The 22749-nt window shown below is 41.8% G+C and overlaps 1 protein-coding gene across 2 annotated transcripts; it reads left to right on the top strand.

Moving 5' to 3' along the window:
• Positions 1-4907: 4907 nt before the first annotated feature.
• Positions 4908-22492, top strand: LOC133923875 (sterol 3-beta-glucosyltransferase UGT80A2-like). 2 transcript variants are annotated; one of them, XM_062369157.1, is made up of 14 exons: positions 4908-5289; positions 6972-7153; positions 8401-8643; positions 8783-8894; positions 8980-9150; positions 10417-10480; positions 10573-10630; positions 11376-11553; positions 18697-18827; positions 19845-19947; positions 20034-20110; positions 20376-20423; positions 20596-20745; positions 22076-22492. In XM_062369157.1, the coding sequence occupies exons 1-14, from the start codon at positions 5163-5165 to the stop codon at positions 22250-22252; spliced, it is 1821 nt and encodes a 606-aa protein (XP_062225141.1). In that variant the 5' UTR covers positions 4908-5162; the 3' UTR covers positions 22253-22492. The 2 variants fall into 2 exon arrangements, with proteins under 2 accessions (XP_062225141.1, XP_062225140.1); XM_062369156.1 differs by having other exon boundaries at positions 6969-7153.
• The last annotated feature ends 257 nt before the right edge of the window (positions 22493-22749 follow it).

Here is a 22749-nt window from a genome sequence, read left to right as displayed (position 1 = left end):
TCTCCGGTGTTCACCCGGATACTCCGGTATTTGACAGATTTTCAGCAACAGCCCTAACGTCAAAACATCTTCGCATCTTCCTAAATTCTTCTTTCTTTCTCAGGTGGTTCGTCATGGTCGGAGATCGTTTTGTGAAAGGTCACACTTTTGAGCAGAAGAAAAACAGAAAAGCGATCCTCGTGCTCAAGAGCCAAGAGCACCGGCTCATTCGGAGGATAGTGGGAGCGGACATGCGAGTGGTGAACGTGTTTATGGAATGATTTCCAAGCGGATTTTTACGAGACAGTGATTCTCTCAAAGAAGAAGCCTATTACCCACATGCAATGGATAGATTGGAACTACGTGGCACAGAAAAATGACCCTGTGTTTAATGAAGTCATAGCTGCATGTGAGAGCAAGAAGGTAAAGAATATAATGGCATTCAAATATGATTGGTGCGAAGAAGTCATCGCACAATTCTATGCCACAGTATGGTTCGATGGATCGGAGAATCCATTCATGCATTGGATGACCAAGGGAGAACAGTACAAGGTGAGCTTCAGAGGCTTTGCTCATCATTTCCGTTTTGATACTCGTGATACACATAAGGATCAAATTCACAACGAGCATCAACTCACCTTGGAAGAGCTCGGGTTCATGTATCTTAATCATGGAAGAGTTGAGTTTGGAAAACTCACCGGTATGAGGCCATTCTACAGATGCCTGAACTCTCTATTTCAACTCACATTGGCACCTAAAAGCGGGGATGCGACCATAGTGCAGAGCATCTCAAGGAATCTCCTTGCTACTATGTCCAATGATCATGCTCCTTTTAGTGTGACATATTTTCTTTGGGAAGAAATAGTGTTCAAATCAAAATCACCTTTCAAGAGTTGTGGATACGCTCCATACATCATATCAATCATCGAGTGTGTATCCAAGAAGACATTCGTGAAGGAAATCAAATATGAACCATATCGAATGAGGCCTCTAAACATCCGAGCTCCATCTCCTTCGCCATCTCCTCATCATGTTCCCCCGAGCTCAAGGAAAATTGCCTCGAGACATGCTCCTCCTCGAGGGTCATCTTTCATAAAGAGCGCTCTCATAGCTATCTTTAATGTGTGCACTCACAATGCGACACAGATCAAGGAGCAGAATGTCCGTCTGAAGAAAATGGAGAAACGCCAAAAGGCAATGTATGCCTCAATGAACCTTGAGCCGCCTTGCTCTCCTATCACTTCGGATGAAGCAGAGAGTGCACCCATTGAATTTGAGAATCCATGGGCTTGGTATGATGAAGCCCAAGCAGCTGCCGAGAGCTTTCAAGCTCAACCTAATGATGACTCCTCCGATACCGAAGACATTCCTGCAGCAAGCTCCTCTCCTGACGGCAACAATGATGGAAGTGAGGATGATGATGACGACGACGATGAAGAAAGCAGCGAATAGTTCCTCTCCTCTTTTTGGTGCTTGATGCCAAAGGGGGAGAGAGATCAGATTCTTAGTTTCCTTAGTTTCCTTCTTTTCTAGCTTTGGACTCTCTTTCTTTTCATCGCTGTTGGACATTGGGACTTATCTTTTGTGTGTAATGAACTATGTGCTTTATTCAAAATTTGTAAGACTCTTCATGTTAGTGTGTTGCCTGTTGTATTTATTAAATTAAGTGTGGTACATATCTTGTCATATGCATCTTGAATACTTGATATTGCATCCTACGGATCCTAGGATATAGGGGGAGCTCTTGCAAAAATTTTCTCTTGAATATGTGCATTTGAGTTTAACTCAAACCTAAATCAATGCACATATTTAGGGGGAGCTCGCCATATCTTCTAGAATTCAAAATCATTTTTCAAATATCTTTTGTAAGTTTTAATCGTGTTATCATCAATCACCAAAAAGGGGGAGATTGAAAGTGCATCTAAGCCCCTAAGTGGGTTTTAGCTTATTGATGACAAAACGATTAAGGATCTAATATGTTTATCTAAGTCATTAACATGTCTTAGTCTCAATTAAGAAGACTTATGACGGTTGACGCCCCTCAAAAAGAAAAGAGAAGCAATGAGGAGTACTCAATGGGATTTAAATTTTTTTATCTTTAAAATTGAGTCTAGGGTAGCCGTTCTATTAAGAACGGCTGCATTTGATTGCTGATATAGTGTCTCAATGCTTAAGATAACCTGTAGAACCAATAAGTTGAGAGACACACTTATCCACGGACACCGGGAAGTTAGACAGAAGTTTACTGGGCCCGGAGTCTCCGGTGTTCACCGGATACTCCGATCCTCAGTATTTAGGCCGAAGTCTCCGAGACAGACTCCGCCAGAAGGGGTTCGGTTCTAAATTTCTATTTGTTCGGAGTCTCCGGTGTTCACCGGATACTCCGGTGTCGGTGAGTTTTTAGGCTGGAGTCTCTGAGGGAGACTCCGCCAGAGGTTGCTCGGTTAAGCATTTATTTTTGTTGGAAAAAGATCGGAGTCTCTTCGGTGTTCACCGGATACTTCGGTAGGATAAAATGTTTTTACCGGAGTCTCCGAGGGAGACTTCGGCAAGGGTGGCTCGGTTAGTATTTAGTCTTTTATTAAAAAAGACCGGAGTCTCCGGTGTTCACTGGATACTCCGGTACCTGGAGAAGCCGGAGAGTCCAGAAAGTCTCCGGACTTTGTCTGAGTGGTAGCCCTGTCAGGACCGGAGACTCCGGTGTTTACCGGAGACTCCGGCTACTTAACAGAACAGTAATGGCTAGTTCTGACATAGTTCTGTGACCGTTCTGACGCTGTTTTGGATTTTAGACCGGAGACTCTGGTGTTCACCGGATACTCCGGGTTAGGTGTGTCAGAACAGTAACGGCTAGTTTTCGAGAGTGAGCTATATATACTTACACACCCCCAAGCATTAATGGCTTGCTGTTGCTGCTGAGCTCCACACTCATAAAGCCTTCCAAGAATATTCAAAGTCCCTCCAAACATCTATAGTGCTTAGTTTTGCATAAATTTAGTGAGATTGTGTTTGGAGTGAAGTTAACACTTGAGCATTGAGTTCTTCATCAAGCATTCGCTGTGATCATTTCTCTTGGAGCCTTGTGTTCCTAGATGGCAAGACGTCGCCCGTAGAGCACCCAATCTTTGTGGAGTGCCACGGGAAGTTTGTAGTCGACATCAATTTGAGTAAGGAAATTCTAGCTTGATCTTTATGGTCGCTAGAAGATGATAGGGTTGGAAAAGACTCGACTCTTTGTGAGCTTCTCAACGGAGACGTAGGTACTTATTTGTGAAGTGGCTGAACTCCGGGATAATCTCTTGTGGCTTCATTTGTGCAATTTATTTAGTTGTGTAGGTTTGAGATTTTTTTCATACAATTAGTCTTAGTGATCATCTTGCTAGTGTCTATTGTTGTTTAAGCTTTGTATTGTTAAGTAGATTTAGTATCTCCTTTTAGATTCTAGCTGTTCTCGTTAATTCTTAGTTATTCTCGAGATCTTGTATAGACCAGAGACTCCGGACAGACCGGAGTATCCGACCTTCACCGGAGTATTCGGCATCTGTTTAATCCGCTATTTAGTTTTAATTTTCAGAAAAGCCTATTCACCCCTCTCTAGGCACTTTTAAGTACATTCAGTATAGCATGACAAAGTTAATTCCTGAATGTGTTTGCTGCAAGGTGATTTTTTCCTAGTGACTGCTCCTGCTTCCTTGTATAATTTCTATTGCTCGATTTTCAGGTTGTTTCATCTTGATAAATGGAGCAGAAGAGAAGTAGAATGTGGCTAGATCTATATATGGTGAATACTGGATCTTCCGGAATCAAAGTACTTGAAACATGAGTTACTCATGTTTCCTGATGTGAATTATCTATGATATGCTCATATGCGAATTCCATATTGACAGGATGTTATACATGATATAGTTTAACTTTTGCATGAATTCAACTCATGTCTAATTTGATTTTAATTATCTATCATGATGTAGGAATGGAGAGAACCTAATTTGAATTTTGTGCAGATTTTAGTTACTCTTTTCTCAAAGTATTTATAGATAGAGAGAGCAATAATTTGAATGTATGTATGATATTATAACATTGGTGTAGATTTTTAATTTTTAATGATCTTGCAATGAGTTTCTCATATTACTATTTTCCTTGAATTCTCCTATTTTTTTTTCTTATTTTCTCAAAACTATTATTGTTTTCTGAGATTTTTATCCGTTCCAGTCCCGAACAATGGTAGGGAATGTGCGGGATTCCGCTAGGGAAATGAAGTGTCATCTAATATTATTCAATAAACAAATCAATCATCACATGCGAAAGAAAAGAAAAAACTGATACGGCCATTTACCCTGGTCTTTCTCTTTTTTTTTTTACCGTGGCGCCGCTCTGTACCTCTCGCACAGCTCAGGTCGGGGGATTGGAAAGGTAGAAAAATATAATGGCCAAAAGGTGAAGGAAAGAAAAAAAGAGAGATTCTAGCGTCCGGGTATATGATAGGCCGGATGTTTCAACTGTCCGTTATAATATTGAAAATTGAAGTCTGCAATATCTAAAACTAAAGTTTGCAATATTAAAAAATACACAAAATAGCACAAAAATATAGACTCAAAAAATTATTTAATTGAGTTAATTTCTATGTTTCGTATCTCTAATATTCAGATATTTAAATTTAATATTTTAGACATAATAAAAATTGGTTGCAGAAATTATTTTTATTTGTTGCACTCAATTTATGCATCAAAATAGTATACAGATCTAGATCTGAAAAAATTATTCATTCGGAGTTAATTCCTGTATTTTCGTATCTCCAATATTTCATATGTTTGAATGTAATAATTCAGATGTTATAAAAATCTATTGACATAGTTATTTTTATATTTATATTCAATATCCATCGTCCGTTTTTTATCCTTACACGTTTGGAGCAAGAGCATTACCGAAGGAAAAACCACAGCGAAGCAGGCAGGCAGGCAGGCAGCGTACAGCACAAGCCCAGCGAGGCATCGCATCCGCCGCTTTGCTTTGCTTTCCGCCGCGGCGCACGGCGACCGAAGAATTCTAATTCCTCCTCCCCGAAAAGCGAGAGGCCGAAGCAAGCATACAGAGGAGGAGTGGATTCGCCGGCGGCGGCGGCGGCAGAGCGGTTCCAGGGCCTTCCGGAGGGGACCCGCCGCGGCCTCGGTCGGGGCTATATATAAATGGCGGCCGAGGAGAGCGGCAGCGGCGTTGCGGGAGTGGGAGGAGGGGAAGCGGCGGCCGCTGCCAACGGAGATCGCTCCGGGAACAGCCCCTCCGCCGCCGCCGCGGTTGCGTCGTCCTCCGCAGGTGATCCCTGGCATCCTCCCTTCTCTCGCCTCGTCGGCTTTTGCTTTTGCTTGTGTTGGTGGGGTTGGGGTTCCGCGCCGCCGCCCTGGGGTGTTGTGCGTGAGGCAGGTGGGCGGGCGGGCGGGAGTTGGTTCGGTTTCGTCTCCACGGATAGACAAACCACCTGCTTCGATCCCTGCTCGTCCTCGGCTCCTCGCCGTCCGGGCTTGAATCTCTTCTCTGGTGGGCTGCCCGCTCGCTTTTGGGGAGCTCGTCTTGGCCCTCACTGGGGTTCTGGCGAAACAGTTGATCGTGATTTGTGCGTGCGCAGTGCGTCGTCTGGCCGTGGATCGTGGTTTGCGATGTGGGAGAGGAGGAGCAGGAACCCTATGCCGTATGGCGTGGCAAGTCTTGCTGTGCAATGTTGCATGACAGAATGATTTCGGTGCTGAGGAGTTGAGGTGTCGTTACTTTTAGTGCCAGCCCTGTCACCGATGGGATGATGTCCTGCGCGATGCAGGCTTTTCCCCCTTTGTGGCGGGTGGAAATTGCGTGTTTTGTTGGCTGCTAATTTTAGACATTGGCACGCCGACATCAGTCCCGGATAGTGGTCTTAGTTTCTGGTGGCCGTTTGTGCTGTGCTTTTTTTTTCTTTATGTAACAATGGTTTCTTGAACCTACTTGAAATGCTAGATTATGCTGAAACTGCTGTTACTGAAGAGATAAGGTAACCAGTTAGCCAAATCGGACGAAATTATTCCAATTTCATTTACATTGGTAGACAATGTTGCGATGGATTTGTGGCTATACAAGAAAGGATTAGATCCGAAATGATGATATACGTGATAGGGCAGGGGCAGGGGTAGCGTCAAGCTTGTCCAATATTGGTTGAGATGGTTTGGACATATTCAACGGAGGCCTCCAGAATCACCTGTGCATAACGGGATACTAAGGCGCGCTGCTAACGTGAAGAGAGGTAGGGGTCAACCAAACATAATATAGGAGGAGTCTGTAAAGAGAGATTTGAAGGAATGGAATATCCTCAAAGAACTATCCAATGGATAGAAGCATGTGGAAGTTAGCAATCCGCGTGCTAGAACCATAATTTATGCATCAGTCTCATTGTACCGTTATTACTTTTCCTATTTTCTACTATTACTAGTACCTTTATTATTATTATTGTTTGCTCAATGCTCATCATCTTTTTAGATGGATCTTGTGGGTTTCATCTCTAGCCTACCCCAACTTGCTTGGGCCAAAGGTTTTGTTGTTGTTGTTACATTGTTAGACAGGTCTGCACTTGTGTGTTGTAGCTTCTTTGATGGTGTCTCTGCTGGTTGCACAGTTTAACAGATGCAACATATGGTGATACTGCTTAGCTGAGACTTGCTTAAAATTTTATGACTTACTGAAACATGGCTGACATATAAATGTGGCATTTACCATGCTAGTCTTCTTAGAGTTGTTGGGATAACTTCATGATTTGTTGAAATGAAGTCAGTGGTCTAGACGTTACTTACTCCATGGTTTTAAACCAGCACATTCTTTTGTGACAGTATTGAACGATTGCTTTGGTCAACCAGTGTAAATTTAGTGGTTTGTGAGGAATACCGTCTTTTGATGGTATATGTTTTCTGATAAAATCTGGTCATTGCAAGCCATTTTTCTTTCTGCTGGCATGACTCTCATTTTTTTTTCAGTAGATGACAGAAGCCTCCCTAGATCAAGCACCATGCCAGGGGTGATTAACAATGATGAAATAACCAATGAACCTGCTGGCCCGTCGAATTTGGAAAGGTCAAGAACTGAGCGCCGTCGACAAAATCATCCAGCTGATGATCCCACTAAACAGTTATTTGATGAAAGGATTCCCATAAAAAAGAAGGTGCATATATGTTGGCCCTCATATTTATCTGTTGCTTCTCAGAAGCTTGTTTTCTTTTTTGTCATGAGGGCATCTAAATCACTTATTTATGTATGGACTAGTCATTACTAGTTGCATAACTTCTGTATGTAAGTGATCATTTTTAGAATTATATTTCTAAAAAACACACAACATCTATTTGGAACGATCAGTTACTCCATATTTCTAGATTTTAGGAATATATTTGGATACTTTGATGCAATGTATTTATGTAAAAAAAAAATAGTTTGACGCAATATGCTCAGGGAAAAAGTTAAAGGCTTCTTGGTTGGAAGATGCACTTTTTGGAGCATCTTCACTCTTCAGTGTAGTGGGTTGATTCATTGGCTGTCTAGTTGGAAGAAGTTACTTATAAATCTTCTAAATAAAAACTACCTTGTACTTCTAGGGCTGGTAATGGTAGACCTAAAGCTGAGCTTCGAGGTTTATGGGAAAACCTTAAGCTTAGATGAAATATGCTCATTCGTAGTAGGATCCTGTAGTTCAACTATAAATCCTTTTGTTTTCGTTGTCTCAAAATTGAGGATAATCTTGCAATCACTGGATACAAGGCTCTGAATGGAACACAAAGGGAATATGTGGAACTTATTACTGAAATAGTAATTATATGTCAATATAGATTGTTATGTGGGGACCGGCACAAGAAGAAGACTAGCACGGCTTGAGCCATTAGATAAGTGATTGCCAATTTACTTTCCAATCAAGATTGTTATGAAAATAGTAATTATGTGGGGTTGTTAGGAGTTTCTTTCATCTAACCATCTCTATATAAGAGAGGCGGCATTCATCAATAAAGGCAAGCAAGAAGATTCAATCTAGTTTTCTAGTTTCCTCTCTAAACTCCGTGGAGATGGGGCCTAACCTCGTCCTCCTGTGAGCAACGCTCCTCCATCCCATAACGCAAGTCTTGTTAAAATGTTACCTTACGCAATACATCCTATTTGCAAACTCTTCGTTTGATCCCAGAGTCACGTGTCTGACTTGCTGAGTCTCGAGTTAGCCTACTGCCTCATTTAGTCAGACTTCAGGAGGTGGAATCACTCGTTCATATATTTCCAGCGTAAGAGGACACTTTGTGTTTCAGTATGTTGCGATACACCATATGGTATAGCCTGAAACCATCAGAAGTCTAGATGATAAGTGATTTGTATTTGACTGCTGGAATTCTTAATATTTTTGCCACCTTACTTTTGACCCACCTTATGCAGCTCAAGATGTTAAATCGGCTTGCTACAGTGAAATGTGATGGAACTGTGGTTGTTGATGTGCCAAGTGGTCTGGAATCAGCTCCAGTTGGTGTTGGAACAGAGGATGACTATGGCGAAGTCGCCGTTGAGGACTCATTGGATGGAGCAGACATACCGTACAGGCCACCTATGCAAATAGTTATCCTTATCGTTGGTACACGAGGAGATGTGCAGCCATTTGTTGCTATAGGAAAACGCTTACAGGTTAGTCCTAGTCTAAATTTTTTGTGAATCAGATTCTCTCTCTCTCTCTCACACCCCTTTCTTTTGTTAATTAAGGTTAGCCTTTGTGTTTCTTCCAGCTACATGTCAGCGCATTTGTCATTTCTGACTTTTGTTGCAGGATTATGGACACCGTGTGAGATTAGCAACTCATGCCAACTTTAAGGAGTTTGTACTAACAGCTGGCTTGGAGTTTTACCCGCTTGGTGGAGATCCCAAGATACTCGCGGAATGTATGTCTTGTTTTTTGAAAAATTGATTTCCTTGTTTTACATAATTTGAATATTCATGTGTTTCGTACATTCATAACTTGAGCAGACATGGTGAAGAATAAAGGATTCCTACCTTCAGGGCCATCAGAAATTCCTATTCAAAGAAAACAGATTAAAGAAATTATATTTTCTTTGTCGTCTGCATGCAAAGATCCTGATCCTGACACTGGCATTCCTTTCAATGTGGATGCAATTATTGCGAACCCACCTGCGTATGGTCAGTATATCTTGTTTACTTTAACATAACTCTTTATGCTTTACTCTGTTTTTATTTTCTCTTATCGAAAGCAAATTCATTTGTTTAGATTGTACTCAACTACTCAAGACTAGGGCCAACTTGAGCAATTTTTTTTTGTTCCTGAGATAAATTCAGTACACAACCGTTAGTTAGTTTTACTTTTTTTGACTTGCGATTTATTCGACTGCAGACTAATTATTCTCTGTGTTCATCTTCATCACGCTAATCTTCCCCCTAGTCACACGATTTAGTAATACGGCATCTGTGAAGTCATGTTTCCTTTTCATCTTTCTTCTAGAGTTATGTCCTTTCATACAATCATACTATGGCTTGATTTTGATTTGGAATTATGGAAATATTGACATGCTATTCGTTTCACTTGCGAGACAGTTGTGTATAATCTGAAAGTACTTATCTATAAAACAACCTAAGCATCGCAAGTGGATGTACTTCCTGCTAGTTCCGCTTCGGTCAAGCTTAATTTTGCAGAGACCTGAGTATAAAGGAGGCTGTGCTTTGGCCAGGGCTAAAGTACAGTTCAGTTTGGGCCAAAACACACTGCCAAGGCCTAGCCTGTTAGAGGCATCAGCCCTCACCACAGTACAATTTTTTCAGCCAGGCCTTTTTTTCTTACAGATTTCTTATTTACTTAGCTGCTCAGTCCTGGTCTTATAAGGCAATTGGTCATTCCGAACTCCACTGTAGTACAAGCAAACTCTTATGAACTTGCAAATATATCTGAAATAATGCAAGCGAGATCCGATTGTTAGCAATAAGCCTTGATGTGTGCAGATTTTCAGCTAGCAGATTAGGGAGAATAATAGCTAATTAAAAGCAGTAATTGCTGTAGTTATTAGCTGTTTGAACCAGAGATTTTCAGCTAGCAAATTAGGAAGAATAATAGCCAATTAAAGCAGTAATTGCTGTAGTTATTAGCTGTTTGAACCAGGCCATATTGTAGTGATCAGCAATGTATAAATAGAGAAGAAAACAGAAAAGGCAGCAAGTCATTGCAGCACAAAAAATACCACTGTTAGTGTACGTGTGTCTTGGATGAGTTCCTGGGCTACCTGTGAGGCTGTAAGCCTTTCATCGATACCAGTCAATAGTACATTTAACGCCTCAATCTGCTACTTGATTACCTCCTCCTTGCATATTTTTATTTCTTGTGATCCAGACCTATATTAGTTCACTAGTATGAACATTTATAAGCCTGTTTATCCTGCTGACCTCAATATTGTTCAGGACATACGCATGTGGCTGAAGCACTAAAAGTACCCATTCATATATTCTTTACCATGCCATGGACGTGAGTCTCTGTTATCCTGCTTCCTCTTTGAAGAGCACAAATTAGCTGAGGAATATTGTCATTTGGGGATCTAACTTATGCTGCTTATTCAGGCCAACTAGTGAATTTCCTCATCCTCTTTCTCGTGTGAAGCAATCTGCTGGATATCGAGTAAGTTTACATTGTTTACTTATTTGCTTTGGAAAATCTACTTCCTCCCATCTCCCAACAGGCGTTTACCTTCCTAGATGATTGGAAAGTTTGTGGGAAGGATAAACGTGATACACAACTCAATAATCTATCATGCGAATTTCATTTTCTTGGTTAATCCGCAGATCAAGAAACCAAAATGGATCACTTTGGAAAATAGTGAGGAATTGCTAAGCAAAGTAAATGAAGTATTTGGGCATCTAATATCATTTATCTTCTGTACGTGATCTGTTAATCCTACATTGTTAAAAGTGGTTGGCACGACCAGTCTTAGATCTATCGGTGTGAAGCTACACGCTGATAAAGTTTTGGCTACAATTGCATCATTTATTTTGATGTGATATCAAAAATGAGATAGTTGCTCTTTATTCATGTCATTACAGTAACATTGTAGTTTTGTCGTTGTAGCGTTTTGCTTTTCATGGCTAAGAACATGTGCACAACCTTGGTTGCATTTGGTATGTATATTTGGAGATCTGCGGGGCCAACTTAATGAATTGCATGTCTCTCATGTAAAGATACTGAGTTCATCTTGTCAGTAGTTAAAGTGCACAATGCTATTAGCTTCACTCTTCACCTTTTGCGTCAGAAGCGACCCCAACCTTGTTAGCCCAAGGCATCTTTATGAAGATCTGTTCTTGATTTAGATGCTCTTTATAACATCTGATTTGATGCTTTGCCTTTACCATTGTTTCTACATTTGCAGCTTTCATACCAAATTGTGGACTCTATGATTTGGCTTGGAATACGGGATATGATCAATGAATTTAGAAAGAAAAAGTTGAAGCTGCGTCCCGTAACATACCTAAGTGGCGCACAGGGTTCTGGCAATGACGTTCCTCATGGATACATTTGGAGTCCTAACCTTGTCCCGAAACCAAAAGGTCTGTCATACTTATTGGCTGAGCTGAAATTTGCAACATTAACCTTGTCATTCTTTTACTGCATTAGTTGCCGAAGCATGCAGGTCTGAATCTGTATCTTTGATTTCTTTTCACCCCTTTTTCTGGTAGCAGCCAGTCATTAGATTGACATGTGAATCTTGAGATCTATTCTGAGATTCTGCATGTCAAAAATGACTATGTTTGCATAAAGTACATCTTAACGTGCATGGTAAAGTGATGTTAATACCAGATCCATTTGTCATTGGTTTGTAAATTTGGCCAAATAAATCTCCCTTCTCCCTTTACACATGGCGATGTGGACCAACCATTGCTACAGATGCATCTTTCTTTGAACAAAGTTAGCAATCACCAGTGTTAGACATATATTGCTATGTGCAATATCCCCATAGTATGAGGGTTTCTTTGCATATGGTAACCTATATATGTATATATATTGGTCCAGGCTCTTCAGGTAATACAAGTTGCTATTCTTAACATGGTAACAAAGCCAAAATTAGGGTTAGGTATCATCTTCTCCTTGCGTGTTGCAACTTCACACATATATTCTTTCTGGATACTACTCATCTACAGTAAATGTCGGATACCTCCGCCTCTCCCGTTGTCACCAGCTGCATGCTCGGGCGCCTCTGGATCTGTCGTCGACGAGCTGTTGACTCCTACGACTCTTTGCTCTGTTTCCTCTAACAGAGTCGGTCTCCTCCTGCCTCGAGTCATGTGTGTACATCTGTTCTAGAACAGACGCTAGGTAAAACAAAAAAAACGAAAAAAAGTAAAAAAAAAGAAAAAAAGAAAGAAAAATTGTAGCAGCATGTTGCTTCTTTTGCGCTCTCACTGTCGACTGTCGCTTCTTTTTTGCACTATCGCCGTCGCTTGTCGTTATTTGTTTGCGTGCTCGTTGCTTCCTTCGCGCTCTTACCATCACTCGCCGCTTTTCCCTTGCGCTCTTGCTGTTGTTTGTCACTTTATCAGGATGTTGTCGAGCACCGTTTCCGTTCCTCAGTGATCTTTGATGGTGCCAACTACCGGGACTTCGCGCAACATATGCGCATCCACATGTGTGCGCTTCATCTTTAGGGTGTTCTCTGTGGCGATGTTCCTTGTCCGCCTTCTCTAGAGCTGCCGACGGAGTCCGTACAACCATCTATTGACAAAGGAGACAAAGCAGCTATTGACATCGCCACCACTGCTTATGAGAAGGTTATCTCTGTTTATCAGGAAGCTTTGGAGCTGTACCGTGATAGGTTGTTTGACTGTGCTCAGTGGATGGATGTAGATGCTCGTGCCACGTCTGTTCTGGTTGCTAGTGTGGAGCCTAGGATGTCTTCTAAGATTGTTGGTTTCTCTACTGCACTTCAGATGCAGACTCATCTTTGTCAGATCTATGAGCCTTTTAGGGATGCTCTCTGTCTGTATGTTGTTCGCCAGGAGCAGTCTTTTCAGTAGGGTAATGCCACAATTGATGTGTTCTATGCTCAGATATCGGTTGTGTGGCGTCAGTCAGACTCTCTGTGTTGTTGGTTGTCACTCTTGTCAGTGTTGCTTGGATCTGCATGTTGAACGTGATTTTCGACGCCTCTACGAGTTCCTAACTCGCTTTGTCCTGAGTTTGAGCAGCGTCAGGCTCAGCTGCTTGCACGACATCCTCGTGTCACGCTTGTGGAGGCTCTTACAAAGATGCGCTCGTAGGAGACTCGTCTGCGTGGTTCTGGATTGTTTCCACTTTCTTCAGTGTTAGCTGCTCGTCCACTTGTTGTGCCTATGTCTTCGTCTACATCGCTGCCTGCTCCTCGTGCGACTCCTTCGCCTTCTACGACCTCTTTAGGTGGTGGTGGTTGCCCTCGCTGCGCCTACTGCAGCAAGGAAGGCCATGTTGAGGCGAATTGCTACCGAAAGAAGAAGCATCTTTGACGTTCCTCTAGTGCTTCTACCTCAGCTACCTCCTCTATTACTTCTTCGACTGACACTCAGTAGGAAATTGTGACGTTGCTTCGCCGCCTGGTTGCTACCTCTGGCTCTGCACTAACATGTTCTGCTGGTTCTACTACTTTCTCTTTTGTCACTGAGAGACTACCTTCTACGCAATCAGATACTTCACCTTGGATTCTTGACTTAGGAGCATTTTTTCATATGACTTCTAATTCTTCATAGTCTGTCTTTGCTTCATCCTCTTGATTCTCCTATTCATGTTGTTACCGTTGATGGTACTTGTCTTTCTGTTGCTGGCCGGTGCACCTTTAGCATTTTTAGTTTTAGCCATGATTCTCAACGTCTATGGGAGCTTGATTGGTTTCGTCTTCCTTCCGCTGCCTTCGTCGGTCTCTTTGCTTCCTCGACTTCTAGCTCTTTCCAGCAGTGGCATCAGCATTATCATTCTGATCATGTTTATGAGTTGCGTCTATCTTCATTAGTTCGTTGTGGTCTTTTAGAGTGTTTTAGGAGATGCGTCTTTAGATTGTCAAGGTTGTAAGCTTGTTAAACAGATTTGACTTCCTTATCCTCATAGTGAGTGTCTGAACATCCATTTGATATTGTTCACTCATGTTTGCGGTTTGGTTCTTTTTGTTTTGAAAGACGGTTATAGTCACTATATTATCTTTATAGATTTCTCTCGCCACGCTTGGATTTATTTCATGTCTTGTTGTAGCAAGGTATTATCTATATATAAGTGCTTTGCCACTATGATTCGCACTCAATTTGACACTCCCATTTGTGTTTTTCGTGCTGATTCTGTTGGCGAATTTCTTTCTGAGCATCTTCATTTCTTTCTTGCTGAACAGGGTACGTTGTCTCAATTCTTTTGTCCTGGAGCTCATGCTTAGAATGGCGTTGCTGAGTGCAAGCATCATCATCTTCTTGATACAACTCGCGTGCATATGATTGCCTCTTCCGTTTCACATTATTTTTGGGCTGGGGCGGTCTTCACTTTCACATACTTAGGCAACATCCAACCCTCTTAGACCATCTCCAACCATATTCCCTTCATTTCGTTCCCTTCCCGATTCCCTTCCCCGTTCTTATTCCCTTTATTTCCTCTTATCTCCAACAGCTTCCCCTCGAGGGGAATCGCGAAGAGAAAGGAGAGAGAATCCCGTCCTGAAGGGAATGACCCTGGGAATCCCGTCGTGACGGGAACCGTGAAGGGAAACCGTTGGAGCGCTGAAGGGAACGAAAATCCCGTCGTGAAGGGATTTTGGTCCCTGAAGGGAAACGGTTGGAGATGGTCTTATGCTCTCAAAGGTGGGATTCCTTTTGAGCATCTATATGGACGCCTTCCTGGCTACTCTTCTCTTCGTCTTTTTAGCTATGTTTGTTATGTTCTTGCCCTCCCTTGAATGTACCAAACCGATCTCTCAATCTGTTGAGTGTCTTTCTTGGTTACACTGTTGAGCATAAGGGTTATAGTTGTTGGGACCCTGTTGCTCGCCGGATGCGCATTTCATGGGATGTTACTTTTGATGAGTCTCGTCCTTTCTATCCTCGGACCTTATTCCACCTCTTTAGCTTACTTTTGATGAATCTCGTCCTTTCTATCCTCGGACCTCATTCCACTTCTTCAACCACTGTCTTTTCTCACTTTTCCTGTCACACCATCACTATTTCTTCTTCTCTTCCCCGAACACCATTGGTGCCTTCTCCTGCTGTGCCTTCTCCAGTGCCCCACGCTTTTGGCTTCCACCTCACATGCTCTTCCTCCTCCTGGTCTTGTTGAACCTTTTTTTTTTCACTACACTCATCGTTCCCGTGCTGTCTCACCTCGTGTTGTGCCGTTTCTGATGAGTCATCTCCTTCTGGTGATTCAGTTCCTCCTCTTCGCTATTCTCTTCGTGATCGCCATTCGATTAGATCTCCTAATCGTTTTGGCTTTGCTAGTGTTGTTCATGCCAAGCTGTTTTCTTACCGTGATGCTGTTGTTCATTAGGAATGGCAGCATGCGATGACAGGGTACCTTGCTGCTCTTAAGCGCAACGGCATGTGAGATCTTGTTCCTATTCCTCCACATGTTCGTCCTATGACGTGTAAGTGGGTCTATAAGGTTAAGACTTGCTCTGATAGTTCTCTTAAGCGCTATAAGGCTCGTCTTGTCGCCCGTGGTTTCCAGGAAGAGTACGGTCGTGACCATGACGAGACTTGCTCTGGTGGCTCACATGACCATCTATGCAGCACTGATACGGATACGAATATCTTATCGGGCCGATACGGATACGGGGATACATCATTTTTTTCAGAAAATCCAATACGCGGATACGTTTAATTTTTTTAATAAAAAACAGCAATAAGTGCAAGCACACATGTTCTATTTAAGGTCTATTACATAAATGCATAACATACTTAAAAGTCTGAAAGGCCGCACATCTATTCAAAGGTGAAATGAAACATCTGTCACTCAAATGGAAAGCACAAGAGAAATGTTGAGTGGCTGGCGGCTGCATCTACTTAAATAGCTTATATGCAATTTGGCGATAGCAATAATCAAGTTTAGCAATAGCTTATCTTTGGCAATAGCAATCATCAAATGGATTGGCAATTTGACATGATGAGTGATGAATTGATGGGAACTGTGAGTCCGTGACCGCAGGCATGAAATCAGGGCACGCTAGAGAAAAAAGGAAGAAAAGAGGGAGAGGAGAGGAACCAGATCCGGGTGCAGTGTCTGCTGTCCAGGCATGCAGGCGCAGTGTCCCGCGTCCCACGTCCAAGTGTGCAGGCGCGCGGGTGTAGTCCAGGCGTGTGGGCATCGCCGGCCTTTGGCTCGCCGTCGAGCATCTAGGTGTGAGGGAGCAGCGGCCAGTGGGGCAGCGGCTGTGGAGCACGGGGCGCGGGTGGTGTGAGGAGATGCGGGGCGCAAGCGACGTGAGGGAGCAGTCGTGTTGGGTGGGCTGCTATTAGGGTTGCTAACGGAAGGGGAGCGCCGATTTGGGCTGGGCTGTATCCAAGAAGTGTGTGAAGTATCCTGGATGTATCCACTATTTTTGTGATTTCATTTACAGATACTCTGCCAGTACGTATCCGTATTGGATACAACATCAGATATGGATACGACGCCTTTCTGCAGTATCTGTGTTTCATAGATGACCACAATGCTCACTCTTTTCGCTATTGCATCTGTGCGTCAGTGGTCTATCCCCAGCTTGATGTAAAAAATGCCTTTTTTAATGGTGAGTTGCGTGAGGAGGTTTACATACACCCACCGCCAGGGTATTCTGTTTTCGAGGGCATGGTTTGTCGTCTCCATCACTCTATGGCTTTAAGCAAGCCTCTTGAGTCTGGTTTGAGCATTTTTCTTCTGTGATCATTGCTGCTGATTTCTTTGCTAGTGCTCATGATCCTGCGCTCTTTGTTCACTGATGGTGAGCCTCTTTCGGATCCCACTGGCTATCATCATCCAGTTGGGAGTTTTGTTTACCTTGGTGTCATTCGTCCTGACATTTCTCATGCAGTGTACATCCCCATTCCGTTCGTTTCAACTCCCACTTAGCTCCACTATAGTCATCTCCTGCGTGAAACACGCAATCTTCGTGGGACTATCTCTCGTCGTCTCTTTTTTCCACGCTCCAGCTCTTTACAGCTTCGTGCTTATTCTGATACTACTTGGGCTAGTAATCCTTCTGATCGCCGGTCTATTTTTGCCTACTTTGTTTTTCTTGTTAGTTCTCTTATTGCTTGGAAGACAAAAAAACAGACCGCAATTTCTCGTTCTAGTGTAGAGGCTAAATTGCAAGCTATGACGTTGTTGACAACGAAGCTCAGTTGGTTACGGTGATTACTTAATGATTTTGGTGTTTCTTTTCCTTCACCTACTCTTTACTTAGACAGTACATGTGCTATCAGTATTGCTCACGATTCGGTGAAGCATGAGCTCACTAAGCATATTGGTGTTGATGCTTCTTACACATGGGCACATGTACAAGATGAGGTGATTGCTTTTCAGTATGGTCCTTCCGAGCTTCAGTTGGCTAATTTTTTCACAAAGGCACAAAATATAGCTCAACATAGGTTCTATTTCTCCAAACTCAGTGTGGTTAATCCCCCATGAGTTTGAGGTGGTATTACACACACACACATATATATATATTGCTCTGTGTAATATCCCTATAGTATGAGTTCTTTGCATATTGTAACATGTACATGATATATACTGGTCTAGAGCCTTCAGGAATACAAGTTGCTATTCCTAACAACCAGCACTCTATGTAAATGGGATATGTTTCACGTCATGGAGATGTTAAAGTAGGGCACCAAACTCATTGGTGGGCCCCCATGGCACCACAAGGTGGTGCATAGCTAGATGTTGGCCCTAGCAGTGGTTCACATGGCTAGGAGTTTTATCTCCGAGGGACTTCATCTTAGTTAGATTAATTCAGTCAGGAAGGATGTTTCTAAATTAGGATAGTTATCTCCTGTTGGTTCCAAAGTCATCTTTAGGCTCGTGTGTTAGGGTTAACTCTATTTAGATAGAGACATTGCAGTGTATTTGCTTCTTCCCCAACCCTCTCTCAACCTTATGTGCCGACTCCCTGGTACACGCTCACCTCCTTGGCTAAGCCATGGTGTCTTACTGACACTGGTGTAGTCCAGGACCCCGTCCATCCATCCAACTCTTATGGCCTATGCTCCCTCATGCAAGACCATAACAGCAACAAACCACGAAGATTGGAAAAGGAGAGACTAACAGGGTATCTGAAAAGGGTAAACTTGCTTGCTAAGTGGTTGAAGCAGAAAAAGAACTTGTATTTATGACTGTTCACGGTGCTAGAGTGATACTGTACCTGAGACGTAAGAGCACCCTTCCAGACTTCTTATTGTATAAAAGCATGCATAAAGTTATGACTACCTAACTAGTAGGTTAGTAGCATCACAATTGCTAAGATCAATGTAGTTTACAGGTGTCTGAAATTTCAGGGAATTATGTCATTCAAAGTATAACATCACAAATTGCTCGTTAAGCTATATTTAGGCTTTTTACTGCTCATTGTGTAAGGAACTTTCATACGTAGTTAATTTCATGGGAGACATGATATACTAGTGGAGTAGCTTATTGTTAGAGCACTTTCTTTGACGTTTTCAGATTCTGTTTTTCCACTAGCAAGTATTTTAAGATAGTTTTCATGTATTGGAGTGCAGATTGGGGCCCCAAGATTGATGTTGTTGGATTTTGCTTCCTTGATCTTGCTTCCAACTACGTACCTCCAGAATCACTTGTGAAATGGCTTGAAGCTGGTGACAAGCCCATATATGTTGGCTTTGGTAGCCTTGTAAGATCAGTTTGACCTTGGTTTATGTTACTTTATACAAACTTTTATCTCATTCGATCTGAAGACTGTATTGTTTGACCCATTGCCCAGTATTCTGGATACGCTGGAAGTTTTTGGTGACTTGCACTTGCGTATATAGTTTGTAACTTTGTACTTCAAACTACTCGACAAATTAGGGTTATTTGCATATGAATTTTTTTTGCAAATCATCCTAACATCAGTCATTGTACCATGTCAACTCCTAGTTGTCTTACTGCAGAAAACAGCTTCCCACATGCTATGTTCACTAGTTACGATACCCGCAAGCCGTAAATAGCTTGTCATCTAAAGCTTTGTAATCTTGCGGTAGAAGTTATTTGTGTGACTTATTGGTATGTGGATGTAAGGATATCATTTTCTTATGAAGACCAATGAATCTTTATGCAACAGAAGTATGCATGTGAAAAGTTCCATTTGTCTAGAAATGTATAAAAATGTCAAGTTCAAACACCGCTGATTTTGATAGCTACTCTGCAGTCAGAATCATGCTTTCATATTGACCCTAAAAGATAATCAAATTTGAGCAAATGGGTTAGCTCATGCTCACCATCACCCATCGACACCTTTTTCCATGTCTTACCTTTCAACTTTGTCAGTATGTCAAAATTCTGTAATTTGTTGCTTGATGCTCAAAGTGGCATGAACACCTCCAGATGTAGTACTAGTACCTAATCATTCTTTTCAAAATTGTGTTGTAACCTGTCGCTCTGAAAATATGATGGTTGCTTATAAAATGTCGTCTCCTTCAATTGTTTTTGGTATGATTATGTGTGGCCAAACTATGTTCTTTTATTGGTCATGCATATCGGTATGCTACAAAGTTAACTAATTATACACTTCAAGGATTAAAAATAATGATCCAGAGTTATGTGCCTTCTGTCCTTATCATTTTCTGAGGTTGTAGAGTATTATGAAGCCAAAGACATCATTTCTTTCCCCTTTTTGACAATTGACTTGTTTTTTCTCCTGATATACTAGCCAGTTCAAGAGCCACAAAAGATGACTGAAATCATTGTCAAAGCACTTGAAACTACTGGACAGAGAGGTATCATTAACAAAGGCTGGGGTGGCCTTGGAACCTGTAAGTTTATTTCCTTAGATTGTTGAGCTATTGGTTGTCTGGCATATATGCTGATTCTATTATGACGACTCTAGAACTTTTGGCAGTGGCAGAACCAAAAGATTTTGTATATCTACTGGACAACTGCCCTCATGACTGGCTTTTTCTGCAGTGCAAGGCAGTGGTAAGCCATTGCTTGTGACTTTTTGGTCCATCTCGCTTTTAGCATATTATGTTACCTTAACTAGTGATTACTAGTTCACAATCAATACTGAAATGTTGCCCAGTATTGAGAAACTAATAATTTTCATGTGTTACGTAATGCTACTTAAGTAATTTATCTTATTTTAGTAATAGAATTCGAGCATAACTTAAAGGTGTGGACACTTCCTGGTGTTAAGAACTACGTAAATTTTATGCTTTCCTCTTTTTTGTTTCTACCTCCATAGGTGCATCATGGTGGTGCTGGAACGACAGCTGCTGGCCTCAAGGCAGCAGTAAGCTCTCTCTCTGCTTTATTTTTTTCTTCTACTGTTCAGACTACATCTGGCATGTTTGCGATAGGATGAGTAAAAAATATGTTTAAAATACCTTTCTTACTACAATACTATTGCATGAGGTTTCTTGTACTTAATTTAGTTGTTTACTTTAAGTCTTCGTGATTTGCAGTGTCCTACAACTATTGTACCGTTCTTTGGTGACCAACCATTCTGGGGCGACCAGGTGCATGCTAGAGGGCTAGGACCTGCACCTATTCCAGTTGATCAGTTTGTTTTGCAGAAGTTGGTCGATGCTATAAAGTTCATGATGGAACCAGAGGTAAGTTCTGCAATTCTCGTGGTATATGTGGGCCAAAGAGTATAAATTTTCTTCTTGATGTTGCTGCTTTCCAGCATAATTTGCATGCTGGCAACTAGACTCGTACACTTTGTCTACCCTGTTAACCCACCAGAGCTTTGTACATATTTCTCATAAGAAGACTCGTTGTGACTTGTGACATACATATTACATCACTTGGTTAGTTGGTTTTAATCCTATTTGAGAACATCTCAAAAAAATAATCGTATTTCAGAATAAATAAATTCTTCAATTGAAACATTTAGTTTTTTAGATGCTAAACAATTAGTTGGTTCTGTATCTCTTGGCATTGTTTAGTTGGTTCTGTATCTCTCGGCATGGGGTCACTGTTCTTCTGGATTTACTTCACTGCATAAGCTTACACTCATACATATTACAATTAGAGCTCCTATGCCGCAGCAGAAGTAGCTGTCGGATGTGTTTTTGCTGTTAAGTTTGTAATAGTATCAATCTACGTTTAGTTCTGCTTAATTTAGCCTTGGAGTGATGTGTCCCTTGCACGTATTAAGACTAGTTGTGACTTGTGATGTGTTCACTGGGAGGCTGGGAACATGGTCAACATTAAGTTTTCAATTTTTCAATTCTTTGCATCTCTTCTCATTCCATTAACTTGCATGATATATATAATCCATCCAATATGATACAAAACGATCTTAAAACTGTGGTACAATGCTTCCTCCTAGATGGTATTATTTGATAAGGTGGGGAACTGGCTGGTACCCACTTATTCATCCTATTCCCTAGTTCCATACACCTTATATTTTTTTTTAGATGAAGGAATGTCTTTATTCCGGCCTTTGCATAAGGCATGCACCAAACAATTCATTATTACAACGTTGGAGCCGAAGGCTCTAGATGAAATGCCAACAAATTGGCTCACACTTCAGGGTTTAAAAACATGAATGAAGGAAAACTCAAGGACAAATCCTATTAGTAAACATCCACCCATGCTGGGTGAAATTCTCCATGATGGTCAACTCCAAGATACGGCATGCCCACTTCATCTTCATCCTTGCCGCCGCCTCCTTTTGTTGCAAAGCCTACAGTGTATTCTCCTTTTGTCCTTTTGTTGGCATGTTGCAAATTAACTATCCTGTTACGTACCGTTGCTAGCAAAAAGTCATGTCTGCAACAAAGCCTTTTAATCAGAAGTTTCAAACAGGCTTCCAAAACATTTGGGTGTCAGGATTGTTATTGCACCAGTAACCAGTGTTGTTTTGCACTTAGTACATGGTTTATCCATTTTCCCCTTAACAAATAATGGCATAAAAAATTTCGCATGTAATTTTAGGTGAAAGAAAAGGCTGTGGAGCTGTCCAAAGCCATGAAATCTGAAGACGGTGTGACGGGTGCTGTTAGGGCATTCCTCAGACATCTGCCTTCAAAAACAGAGGACGAGATTCCACCGCCATCGTCGAGCTTCCTGGAGTTCCTAGGCCCAGTAAGTAAATGTTTAGGCTGCTCTTAGTACAGAACACAACTATCACGATATACCATTCCTCCTTGTTCAAAGAAGAGTTGGCATCGTATCTTATGGATGATGCTCATGTTATTTTGTGCTCAAAGAATGGTACGCCCAATGTAAGAAGCTGTGGCCGGGAGATTCTTCTTCCATTTTACCATTTCCTCTTTTCCTTTTTCTGGGTATTTAATGTGTAAAGAGTGCTTGCATGCGGCCCGTAATTTTGATGTGCAAGTTTTCCCTTCTCGTATCCTCTCTCTTGAGTAATCATTTTTTGTCGGTTATTTTTCAAAGGAGAAATCAGTTGAACAATGCACACTAGTGGAGTGGTAGTTGGAGCCAACCTTCGCAAGTTCATCAATGCATATCCATGCTCCATGGCCGAGCAAGCTGCTCTGTGCCCGCCGGCCGCCGCACGGTCGTGGTATTCGTGTGCTCCGTGTGCTGCGTTGTACGAGCCAATCAGGTGTTCGAGTTCTATTTCTCAGTAAAATGGAGAGGAT

The sequence above is a fragment of the Phragmites australis genome, chromosome 7 (assembly GCF_958298935.1).
Source record: "Phragmites australis chromosome 7, lpPhrAust1.1, whole genome shotgun sequence".
NCBI lineage: Eukaryota > Viridiplantae > Streptophyta > Magnoliopsida > Poales > Poaceae > Phragmites > Phragmites australis.
Note: the sequence above shows the minus strand (reverse complement) of the source record. Positions and strands in the feature narration are given on the sequence as shown.